Below are 12972 nucleotides of genomic sequence, written 5' to 3' on the forward strand. Positions count from 1 at the left end.
CAGTAGAATAATGATTGACTAAAAAAAAACCAGTAAGTCGACTCTGAGACAGAGATCTTATCAGTGCAGTAAATCATAAGTCGAGTCAGAACTGCAGATGACACACACCAGTTCCTGGAACTTACTGATTCTTTTTCTTTTTTTCTCTTTGCATGAACTTGTCACTTTCTATCCCACTTTCTGTTCCTATGAGAATCGCCTCCTTCCCCAGGTGCTCCGATCCATCCTACACATCCCCACAAACTCTGTTCTCCACCACACCCTTTTTCATGGTAGCGCTGCACGCCCACGACCTCTCTTGGTTTCCACTACCTGCAGCCCAAGGTCGCTGCAGTTGGCTAGCTACCATCACCACAGCCTTGAACATGACCTCAGCCCTCACTTCCAGCCCTCTCTCCCCTATCTTCTCTTCACCTCACTCATGTGCTCCCAGTCATGACTGACCTCAGACACCACTTTCTCATCTCTCCAGACACTTCTGCTTTGTGCCTGCTCCCATTGCCCCCTCTCTCCTCCCCAAAGAGGCCCCACTCAAGTCAGATGGCCCCAGTTACACTCACCTCTCCCTCCTTAACCTCCAGTGGACCCTAATATCACCACCACTCCTTTGACACATGGCCTGTATTTCCCCACAATCTTACTCGTCTACTCATATTTCAATGCAAGGATGGGGAACTTGTTCCATATTACTTCACACCCAGGCTCTGGTCAAGCACACAATACAATGCAGAACAAACTCCCAGTTACAACTGCCCCTTGAACGACGTGGGGGCTCTGCACTGTCCAAAACCAGTGCGTAGTTTCTGACTGATCAAAAGCTTAGCTGCAAATAGTCTACTGTTGACCAGAAGCCTTACTGTTCACATAAAGGAGTTGCTTAACACATATTTTGTATGTCTGTTATATGCTATATTCTTAGAATAAGGTAAGCTAGAGAAAATAAAATCTCAAGGAAACCACGAGAGAGAGAAAATACATGTATAGTAGTATACTGTAAATGATGCAGGTATAAGTGGATAGTTTGTATAAGTTGTTCCAGAGTCAGCTATAAATTATTGGAGACTGAACCAGCGTTTGCTCTCTGCCCCTCGCCCCCAAAGAGCAATCTTGAAGAATCGCACCTTTCCGTCTGCTTCTCCTAGCACTGTATACCTTCTGGGGACACTTGCAAGCCACCCCAGAAGATGCTCATCAGTGCCCTCACCTCATTCCAGGCTTGTAAATAAACAAGCTGGGATTTGTTTTTGTTTTTGTTTTGTTTTTAAGCAAGAGGAAGACTCTATTGGCAGGAGGAATTGTTGGGCTGGGGGGGTGAGCCAAATAAAAATAAAAACAGACCACTTCAGTGGGTTGAGCTTTGTCTCTCTTTTGTCGCCTTCTCTTCCTTCCTCCCCCATCCCTATCTCCCTCACTTTCTGTTTTGCTTTTCATGCCAGTTGCTATAGATAGGAATTTAAAAACTACACTGGCTTTTCCAGAACCAGGCAGAATGTGCATCTGCCTGTGGAATTTTCCACAAGAAAACTGTCCCTGTCTTTTGGTTCTTCTTAGCCAGAACCGATGAGAACAAGCAATAGGCTGAGCCCATCCATCTTCTCAGTTCTTATTTTGATTTGTCTGAGAGGCTCTGAAGGGGTGGGGGAGGACAGTTGTGTCTCACCCTGCTAGGCTGTTGTTTGATGAGGTTTGTGCTCCATTTGTTCGGATGGCTTTTATGGTTTCTTTGTTGTTTGTGGAAAGACTTTGAAAGTCATAATTCTGAATCCTTAAGCTCTTCTGCTGTTCCTGCTCAATATCGCAATGGGACTCCCCCCCACAAGAAAGGAAGAGAGGAAGTTTCCAGCTAGTTAGCTATGCAATGTCTGAATACGGTTATGGAGGAGTGTGGACTCTTTCAGAAAAGTGGTTGGCACCACAAAAGGTTCAGGTTCAGTGGAGTGTTCTCCAAGATACCCAGGAGCAAGGCTTTAGGCTTTTCCAGGCGGGAAGTGTCTCTCCATGCCCTCATTTCTTGTTCCCGCCCCCTTTTCAGCCACACCTCTGACCTTCTCCCCTTCTTTAGGGTCATTGGGCCCAGCCCTCTCCACTACCATTGGAAAAGCATGGAGAGCCTGCAATGTGCTCACGCCCCTGAGCTATCATCTCCAGCATCAGTGTGCTGATGCCAGGGGCTGGAGTTGGCCTTTAGGAACACCATGGGCCTGAGATATCCTTCCTATGGAGTCATTAATCTGGACATTGCCCATCTCTTCAAAGCTGCTTAAAGGACTTCGCTATATAACTATAGACACTTTTTCTTTCTAAACTTGTATTAATTTATATGTGTACAAAACTTTATAAGATACCTCACATACGTCATCTCATCTGACTGTAACCTGCTTCAGTTCGGGCCACTGTAACAAAGTACCATAGCCTGAGCAGCTTATAAGTGATAGATATTTATTTACCATGTGTCTAGTGGCTGAAGTCCGGGATTAGGGTGCTAGCCTGGTGGGGTTCTGATGTGAGCTTTCTTCTGGATTAGAAACTATTGACTTCTCGCACCCTCACGTGGCTGGAAGCAGGCAAGCTAGCTCTATGGCCTCTTCTTATAAGGACACGGACCCCATTCATGAAAGTTCAACCCTTATAAGCTAACTACCCTCCCCCCCAACCTGCACCTCTTAGTGCCATCACATCACATAGGGAATGAGATATCCACCTGTGCATACAGGGGCGGGTGGGGGAGGGGGAACACAGTCATGCAGTTGGCAACATTACCGCAACTCCCTAAGGCAGACAAACCATGTCAGTGTTCATGTCCATGTTAGAGAATACTGATGCTCGGGGAAGTCTGATGATTCACTCAAGGCCTTACAACAAATGGTAGCAGGGACAGAACCTGGACCAATCCTCCGACTTCTGGTTCAGGATCTTTCCTGTTCCGTCAGCTTTAGTCAGCGTTCATGTTCCTTCCCACCTGTACCCCGGGAGAAGAGGACATTTCTGGAACTTAGGCTGATGAAATCATTGCTGACTAAATCAAAATTTCTCTGGATAACTAAAAGAGAATCCTCATGCAACCGCTCTGAAAAGCAGGAGATGCTGATGTACTCTCCTTGTTTTTCATCAGACCCTTCTTATGAATCCGTCAGGAGAGGAGGATGGAGCAATAACATGAATTCTGGCCTCAACAAAAGTAAGTAAATGTCACACTATTATCTGGAGGAAAACATTTTTTCTACAGACAGAGGGCTGGAGAACAGGCCTGTGAGATAGAGCAGGACAGGGGTGAACATTAGTTGTCTGGCTTTGGGGAGGACATCCAAATTAACTGCCAGTTTAAGGCCTATTGGTGATACCTGCTCCTTGAAAGACAGTATGGGATTTTCATTCAAACTTCTGTTTTGTTGCATTGCATTTGGTTTTAGAATTTTTGAAGTGGAAAGGCTTCTCAGGAACTCTCAGGAGTTCCATATGAATGGAAGGTCGCGGGATTTGGATCCAGTCATTTATGTCATGATAATGACCCTTCGTGACTTTCCTCCTCAGAGTGTTGGAGCTTAATCATATCAACCTCCCTGCCCTAGTTTCATGAAGGGCTGAGGTGGAGGCTAGACTTAGGAGGAGAAGGCAGGGCTCTGCTACATCCATCTGTGTTCAAGTCTGACCCCAAAAAAATCTCCCATTAAGCGAGGAGGGATAAAGAATGACTATAAACTCCTAACCAGAATGTGTCTACCTTGCTATCTGTAAGAAGAAATGAGTCAAACATGTGAATCCGTGGTGAAGAGACTTCTTTCAGGAAGGGGTTAGGATGACCAACTGATGCCCAAGCAATAACTAGGATCCCTTTCAATACCATGTATTCACTGTTTGTTTACTTTGGGCCCAAGACCTGGCACTCTCGGATTCACAAAGATGAACCAGACACAGGCCAGTCTGTCAGGCTGGGGAGAGGGGTTACACACACGGCTCTTTCCATCTGGGTGGTATCAAGGAAGGCCTGTGGGCCTGGGACCATTTGAGTTGGCTCTCAGAAAAGGGGCAGGATTTGGACCTGCAGAGATGGGGAAGACAGACCCTCCTCAGAGAGGTGGGGGCCAGGGAAAGATGGCAAGGTTGACATGTCTGACAGTCAGTGAGGACTCCAGGTTTCTGGAGTATAAGATGCACAAAGGGAGAGCAGTCTGGAAAGGTAAGGAAGGGACGCGAAGGGTAGTATGAAGGCAGTCCTTCACTCTTTAGTCAGTGAGGAATCACCAAAGTGTTTGGGTGGTGGAGTGAAATGGAGTGAAATGGTTTCAGAAGATTGAGCCAGCGAAATATCATATATGGACAGGTGGGAAGAAGGGGAGTAGTGAGGCAAGAATCAGAGTGAGCCATAAACCATGCAAGAAGCAGCTCAGATCTAAGATGGAGGAGCTATGGCGGCAGTGGAAAGGCTGTATGTGAGACGTTCTGCAAGGGGCGCTCACAAAACACCGAAGCATGTCGCGCAGGTGATGCTAGCACACAGGTCACCGTCCCATTAAGGACCTCTCAATTTCCTATTTAAAAATGCAGTTCACAGCGGCCACACCATTAGACACGCTGTACTGTAAGTTTATTGTTGTTTAGCATTGTCTCCCCATTAAAATGTAAGTTCTGCCAGAACTGCTGGTTCGTTACTGAATCTCTAGCCGCAGGAATACTGCCAGCACCAGTAGATTCTAGATAAATATTTATAAACTAAAATGAATGAGTGAGTAGAAAGTAAGTGGATGAACAAATGAATGGCAAAGCACATTTGCGTTCCTTGGACTTAACAAGAGTTTCTTCCCTTCCCTCATGGAGAGCGGCCCCACTTACTGTATCTCTTTCCCTGCTGCAGGTCCCCCACTTGCAGGAGCACAAGCAATGAGTAAGAATACTGAACAAAGGCCCCAACCAGGTACCTGTCCGTGATCGGTAATCTCTCCTTTGCTCCTGGCCCAGCCGTTGATTCCGTGCGGTCAGCTGAGGGGGGCTGAGACAAGAGATAGCGTTTCTCTTCATTTTTCTCTTTCCGAGAGGGTCTATATTTGCCTCCCTGTAATAGATCTGTGCATCACAAGTAGCAGGACCTAGGACAGGTAAACACTCATGGGATATCAGAGGTAGAACAAATGTAAAGATTAAAAGATCCAACACCTCGTTTCGTAAAATAAAGTGAGGCCCAGAGAAGTCGAGTAAGTTGCCGAAAGCCACACAGCTGATTTATGAGACGACTAGAGCTGTCAGCCTCAGACTCCCAAGCTGCTTTCCAAACCTTTTAGGCTTCACAAAACCTTTCTTCTGAAACGACCCCCATCCTGTAATGGGTCTTCTTAACAAATAGACAGGGGAACTTCTAAAACCATAGACTTGGAGACTCTTGGTATTGAAATGCAACTAGGTCTATAACATCCTTCTATTACATCTGTCTTTTGATTCCCTCACCTCTACTTGAACATTTATAGCAACAAGGAGTTCACTATTTCGCTAGGCTCCTTTACACTATTTGAGCCAAAGTCGCCCTCCTTTTAACTACTATCAGTTTTTCTAGTTTGCTCTCCAGAAAACCTTTCACCCGTTCTGTAGGAAGACCCTTCCTATATCTGAAGACAGCTGTTGTGGCCACTTCCAAACCCTTGTGTCTTCTTTGTGTGACATAACTGAGACCAAGTTCTGGACAAATCACTTGCTTCGGGACAGATGAACATTGTTTTCCATCTCTACCAGAGGTAGAGCAATAGAGAATTAACCTACATTTCATCAGGAAGGTTAAGAAAGAACCTGATGACTGTGAAATACAAACCAAACAGGATTTGACACAGTGAATTTAAAGAATTCCCAACAACAGCAACAACATTTGACATTACCTGCCAAAAGTATTTTGGTTGTCCTACGTGTATGTGTGACACATATATGAGGATGCAAGAAGGTAGACTAGGTAGCTTTGAGGACTTTTCAAGTTAATTCATGGTTGTAACCAGAAACCCAAAGATCATGTTATTTTTTAAAAATTGCAATTACAATTTGCAAAAATAGTAAAATTGTACCAAACGTCTGCAACCTGGCCAAGTTATGAGCCAGCTCTGTTACCATGATATTCTCTCCTGAAAGAAAAGAAGACTAACTTCACATAACAATATCACCAAGGTTCTTTTTATAGTTAAATAATCACACAAGTTTTATGTAAACTGAGATATGAAGAATAGTCATTTTATAGCTTAAATACTCATTCTGGCAAGTCTGGTCAAATCTGGTATTAGAAGGGAACTAAGGAATCAGGTAGCACAACCCATTCATTTTGCACGTGAGAAAACCAATACCCAGAGACTGTCCAATGAATCAGTAAGTCTACCACAGAGCTGGGGCTAGAATCCAGGCTGCCTGATTTTCAGGCGCATGTGTTTTAAGCTATATCTCAGAAACAGAGATGCGTACAGAGCTGTTAAAAGATTAGGAATCATTAGACCTTTCTTTAAACCCATTTAATAAGCCATCCTTCTCCTTATTCATTGGGACTGAATATTAGCCAGCTTCTTTCCCTACAGTTTCATCATTCTGTTTCTGGTAATGACAGCCCAATCTTCAAGTGTTAGACACCAAATATGGAAAAAAAAAAAAAAAAAAAGATACTGCTGGTATCCTATGTTTCTGTAATTATGGGGGTGAAAACTATAACTATGTTCCAGTTCTTTGAGGTCTACACATAAAAGCAGTAAAGTTTTCTAAAATCAGATTTTTTCTATGATCCTGAAATAAAAGTATAAACCCTGGGGTATTCTTATTATTAATGCTGTTGTTTTTATATTTTTAATAACAGTGAAGCTAATTTCCTTTTTTGCTTCCTTAGATCCATATCAGATCCTGGGCCCGACCAGCAGTCGCCTAGCCAACCCTGGTGAGTTTACTTTGGCCTGCAAGGTTTTTCTTTCCAGAATGTTCCATAGCTTTGTGCGGCCACACAGAGACCTCTGTCCTATGTTCAGACACCTGAGTAGGAAGTAACATGTACTCTTTCCCTTGAAAGGGTCAACATCTACCTCTTTAGGGTACAAGGGAGAGGTTGGGGTTTGTTATTAATAGTAGTTATTTCCATTATCTGAGGCTACTTCTGAAAAACAAATATATTAGCACTGCATATGTGCATGGAAGTTAGACTAGCAATACATGGCATGGGTAGAAATTTTTGTAGGGAAAGATGGCAAGGTAGGGGAGAAAGGTGAGCGATTCCAGTGAGTTCTCAGTTGTGGTCGTCATGGAAGTCACAAGTGAATAGATGTTCCAAAGGCATTTAATTCTTGACTTCAGAAAGTGTTGCAGTTATCCGGCCTTATGAAAGAAGTGTGTCCCTGAAAAGTTGCAGATAAAATGAATTTGGCAACATATTTTAAGAGCTTGTCATTAAGAATAGCTCTCTTATTGAGAATGAGTTCCAAACCAAGATCAAGTGTGTGAGCTGACTGGCAACTTTGCAATAATAAAGCCCACACCTTCCCATCCCAGGGAACTCCTGCAGCCAATGTCTGCAGGCCCATTCTTTAGTGCCTGGCCTTTCCTGTTTTGGCGGGGGTGGGGGGAGGGGGAGCCTCCCAGCTCCCTCTCACCTTATTTTTCTCTGTGCCCAAGTTCTTCTCTGTAGGACTTAGAGCTGAGAGCCAAGCACTAGGGCCCTGCTGAGGAACATTTCAGGTCTTCAGCCTGATGCCTGGGCCTCACCTTCTCACTGTGATGCTGGCAGGGGTCTCCTGGTCCCAACCCAACTTCCTCTCATACTGACAGGGAATATTTGGGGGGACTTCATCCGGTAGACAGAGATAAGAGATTCAGAACTCTTGCCGAAAGAGGTGGAAGTGGCTTGCCCCAAATCATACGGCTAGTTCTAGGTGAGCCAGTACCCCATTACCCACAGGGCGTTTCACCAGACCTTGGGACACACTCTCTTAAGGTCTAACCTTGCTTATGATGGCAGCCTCAGTGGCAAATAGAGAAGCAAGTCAACAACGAAAAGAAAGGGCTGCCGGAATCAGTAGATTGTGAACACAAAAGGAAATAGAGGGTTTCTCATGAAGGGTGAGAGGATCCTTGCATTTAGGGACTCGAGATTCTGACCTTCCCAGGCTGAGACACTGTTCTCTTCAGTCTGCCTCACTGCCTGCAGGAAGCGGGCAGATCCAACTCTGGCAATTCCTCCTCGAGCTACTCTCCGACAGCGCCAACGCCAGCTGTATCACCTGGGAGGGGACCAACGGAGAGTTCAAAATGACGGACCCCGATGAGGTGGCCAGGCGCTGGGGGGAGCGGAAAAGCAAGCCCAACATGAATTATGACAAGCTGAGCCGGGCCCTCAGATACTACTATGATAAAAACATTATGACCAAAGTGCATGGCAAAAGGTATGCCTACAAATTTGACTTCCACGGCATTGCCCAGGCTCTGCAGCCACATCCAACCGAGTCGTCCATGTACAAGTACCCTTCTGATATCTCCTACATGCCTTCCTACCATGCCCATCAACAGAAGGTGAACTTTGTCCCTCCTCACCCATCCTCCATGCCTGTCACTTCCTCCAGCTTCTTTGGAGCAGCGTCCCAATACTGGACCTCCCCCACGGGTGGCATTTACCCCAACCCCAACGTCCCCCGCCATCCTAACACCCACGTGCCCTCACACTTAGGCAGCTACTACTAGAAGCTTAATCATCGGTGGCCTTCTACCTGAAGCCCCCATTCCTCACACTTCCTGGGATACTTTGGACTCCAAAGGACACATGTGGCCTTGAAGAGAAAACAAAACTGGATGTTCTTTCTTGTTGAATAGAAACTTTGCTCTTTAAAAACAATCCTTTTTTTTTTTTTTTTTTTTTTTAAATGTTGGTAACTCTTGCTTCCTCTACCTTGAACAAAGAGATGATTTTCTGGGCCAGTACACCAGTTTGGATTCTCAATCTCCTATCATCTTCTGAGTTGAATATTTACATTACTGGAATGGTTGTACCATGGTTCTAGGAAAGAAACTGTACATTCTCTTTATATTTTTATGACCAAAGCAGTTTCTTATCAATACACGGGTCTTATCATGGACCTTGCAGGTCAGTATGATAAAGAGTCATGGACTTAACCAGTTATGCTCTGGTTTGAGACTAAGTGAAAATAGAGGCAGGAAGCTTATAATCTTATTTTAGCAAGACCTAATTCAGTGGATGGCAACTGGAACATTGGTTGTAAAGGCCAGTGAAGTTTTCACCCAACTGGAATTTAAAAGAAAGAACATGTGTGTTGTATTTAAGAAGCCATGGGCATTGCAAAATTTCTCCCAGTGGTCGATATGCACTAGGCTGACCATCCTCTCTAGAAATACTCAAGATATGATCTAAGAAGTGTTAATGCAAATGCAGACATTCCTGAAAGACAGAGAATTAAATAATTTTTTTTAAAGTAATGACAGTAGGTCCCAGAACTTTGAAAAGTCTTAGGGATTTCTAAACACAAACAGATTCGCAAGCGCTGTGCGTTTGTCAGACCACCAGTCCAGGGTCAACCAATCAGAAGGCAACTTACTGTATAAATTATGCAGAGTTATTTTCCTATATCTCACAGTATTAAAAATAAATAATTAAAAAAGTAAAAAGAATAAATAAACGAGTTGACCTCGGTCACAAATACAATTTTACTATCAAATCAGTCGTTGTTATTTTTTTAAATGTAATTTGTACATCTTTTGTCAATCTGTACATTTGGGCTGTTTGTACTTTTTTATAGCTGGTTTTAAAAAAGCATAATGTGACTATTGCTAAAAAGCAAACAGGACGTATAAGTCACTGACTTTACTAGGAAGAGAAGCACTGTGCCGTTCTTTAACAGGTGCGCACAAGCAGGTAAAAGCAATCCATGTAAATCTTTAATGCTTTGGCAATGTGTGTAAATAGCCATAATGCAGTAATCACAACTTTGAAAAGAGCAAGCAAACCTTTCCTTGTGGATACAAGGAATTTTCCTGCCTTATATATGCAATATATTTTTAGATATTAAAATATATATAATTTTGCAGGTAATCATTGACTTTTTTAAAACCATATTAAGTGTTAAGCTGACAACTGTCAAGGAAGACTATGTTGTAAAATAATTTGACTAAATAAATTGTGCCTTCTTCTCTCAGAACCAAGGACACTGTTTTCTTATTTATCCCTCATTAGGTCAAAGGGTTTTCCCAGGGGAAGTTTTCTACGGACCTCTTGCACCCAAAAGACTTTTTCACGTGTACAGCAGAGAGCACAAAATCGATGTGGTTTTTATTGTTGTTTGTGTTAGTCAGGGTTCTTCAGAGGAACAGAGCTGATAAGGTATATGATATTTATGGAGATTTACGATGAGGACCTGGCTCACGAAATTATGGAGGCCAACGGGTCTGTTGAGCTACTGTCTGCAAGCTGGAGATGTTGGGAAGCCAGTGATGCACTCTGGTCTGAGTCTGAAGGCTTAAGAATCGGGAAAGGTGATGGTATAAATCCCAGTCCACGGGCAGGGAAAATATCCCACCTCAGGCAGGCAGGCAGGACACAAAGGAGTGAATTCCTCCTTCCTGTGCCTTTTGCTCTATTCAGACCCTCAGTGGATCGGATGAAGCCCTTCAGCTCTGGGGAAAACAGTCTACTTCACTGAGTCCACAAACTGAAAGGCTACTCTCAGTCAGAAACACTTGCACATACAAGAGCACATGATGTTTAACTTGGGCACCCAGTGGCCCAGTCAAGTTGATAGCTAAATTAACCTTCACATTATTGATGATGTTTGCAGAAATTTTTTTAAATGTTATTTAAATCTTTCTCTAGCCTAAAAGGGATCTATGAGATGAAAGCCATGGCCACGGATAATCTGTGTCCGAGAACCAGAACAAAGCTAACTTCAGTCTGTTGCATCCACTGAGCACCTCAAACCCAAGTGGCCATCCCCCTGATATTCCAACAGAGAATAAGATGGCCCAGCTTCCTCTGGCCCCATGCTAGGATCTTATGAGCCAAACACCTTGTTAGGGTGTTTTCAAGGATGAAACTTGCTTCAAATTGCTTCACTGGTAGATAGCTAGTTTTCATTTCTTCTATTTTAGAATGAAGACAAATGAGGCCTGGAAAATCCTTGATGGTATGGGAAATAGGGCTCTCGGTATCCATGTAATCTTCCCTGGGTGACACTGAGTACTTTCCAGACAACATGTCTACCAGAATGAAATGAGATGTGTCCCAGAACGTTGGTCTCCATTTTTTTTCCAATCTTTCTAATTGCACTCTACCAGTACAAAAAAATGTGTTAAGCAACTATTCTCTATATACGAACACTGATTTATAAATCATATACACCACCTGTTACATTATTATTATTTATATTATAAAACAAACACAGAACAGAAAATTTTCCAAGAGCAATATAAAAATAAATTAAAACTGAAATTCTAATGTTTTCTTCCTATTTTCTTTGTACTGCATATCTCTTGTGTCAACACTCGACAAGGAAAGTAGTCTTTAGAGGAATGAGTATGTATGTATGGGTTTCCTAGTGATGTCTAAGAAAGGAGAAAATGAAAACTTGGTGTTAGTGGTCCAAGCATATAAAGAGAAATGATAAAAGTCTGGTGTGTTTAAGAATAGTCTAGCTTAGGGCGCCTGGGTGGCTCAGTCGGTTAAGCATCTGACTTCAGCTCAGGTGATGATCTCATGGTTCATGAGTTCAAGCCCCGAGTCGAACTCTGTGCTGACAGCATGGAGCCTGGAGCCTGCTTCAGATTCTGTGTCTCCCTCACTCTCTGCCCTTCCCCTGCTTGTGCTCTGTCTCTCTCTCTAAAAAAAATAAATAGTAAGTCTTTAAAAAAGAAAGTCTACCTGGATTCTTTTCCACCTCAGCCAAGTAATTTTCCATCAGTTTTGCAAAGTAATCATTAGGGAAAATAGAAGCATGTATTTCTTGCTGCTCTGGGAAAATGGAATGCTCAGACTATCAGGAGTTCACCTTTTTAAGAGGTTTTCTTTATATGCCCTATTCAAACACTGGTCTAGGTCCATCACCTCTACAAAGTCTCAGAACTTTGGCCAAACCTTGCCTCTTGAATTTGCTCCCCACAAAGCTCCCACATTTAGGAAGTCGGTGCCTCACTGACAGGACCAGAACACCAATTTTCTCCTTACAAACATTTGTGTGGCATGAAGGCTGGCATTCAGTCCCCTGTAATGCCCAGATTTAGGGTTTACTAGGCTTACTCCAGAGCATTCACCTGATCAGTGGTAGAGAACAAATAGCCTCTTTGCCATGCTGGCTGCTCACTCAGTATTTTCCCCCACTTAACTATCTGTAACTATGCCATAAAGTTCTTTCAGTCTAACAAACAGTGCAAGCCAGGCATACAGAAGCATGGTAAGCCCGTGAGTGGTTCTAATGGAAATTATTCTTTCCCAGGGTTTAGCATGCTAGTCAACAGCTCTTTTGAACAGGAGATCATTTTTTTTTCTAGTGTCAAAAAGTATTGTTGACTCCCACACAAAGGAAGATATATATTCAAAATCTGTTGTTTTGCTACATTTTTAATGGTCAGTGACCACTAGAGACTTAATAACACCTAAAATGACCATTTTAAAAATTTAATCAGTAACATCTGCATGCGGTTGAATGTGTTTATTTAGCCCATGGCTAATGCTAAAATGTGGGCCTTCAGGTAGGGTATGACTAGGTTAGATCAAAAGAGATCAGAAGGTTCCAGAAAACCAGGGTGGCAAGGCAGATCCGTCTATCCTAAGCCAAGGTGCTGCCAAGCCAAGGCAATGGTTGGGAAGGGGATAGAAAGCAAAGAAAAATGAAATGAAATGAAATGAAATGAAATGAAATGAAATGAAATGATATGAAATGAAATGAAATGAAATGAAATGAAATGAAATGCAGTGTTTTCTTTAGGTGGTCTGTGGATTTGGTATCACACTCCACTTTCTCAAATACCTAT

At 43.1% G+C, this 12972-nt stretch overlaps 1 protein-coding gene across 4 annotated transcripts in view; it reads left to right on the top strand.

Annotated features, from left to right (window-relative positions):
- Window positions 1-10148, top strand: part of FLI1 (Fli-1 proto-oncogene, ETS transcription factor) — a 130688-nt gene extending 120540 nt beyond the window's left edge. For all 4 annotated transcript variants that reach the window (XM_039240253.1, XM_039240256.1, XM_039240254.1 and 1 more), the window contains 4 exons: window positions 3113-3178; window positions 4853-4912; window positions 6842-6889; window positions 8150-10148. In XM_039240253.1, coding sequence (XP_039096184.1) covers window positions 3113-3178; window positions 4853-4912; window positions 6842-6889; window positions 8150-8679 — 704 coding nt within the window. In that variant the 3' untranslated portion in view covers window positions 8680-10148. The remainder of the gene's footprint in view (window positions 1-3112; window positions 3179-4852; window positions 4913-6841; window positions 6890-8149) is intronic.
- The last annotated feature ends 2824 nt before the right edge of the window (window positions 10149-12972 follow it).

This window comes from Hyaena hyaena, unplaced genomic scaffold (genome assembly GCF_003009895.1).
Source record: "Hyaena hyaena isolate Hyena2069 unplaced genomic scaffold, ASM300989v1 scaffold_171, whole genome shotgun sequence".
In the NCBI taxonomy this organism is placed as follows: Eukaryota; Metazoa; Chordata; class Mammalia; order Carnivora; family Hyaenidae; genus Hyaena; species Hyaena hyaena.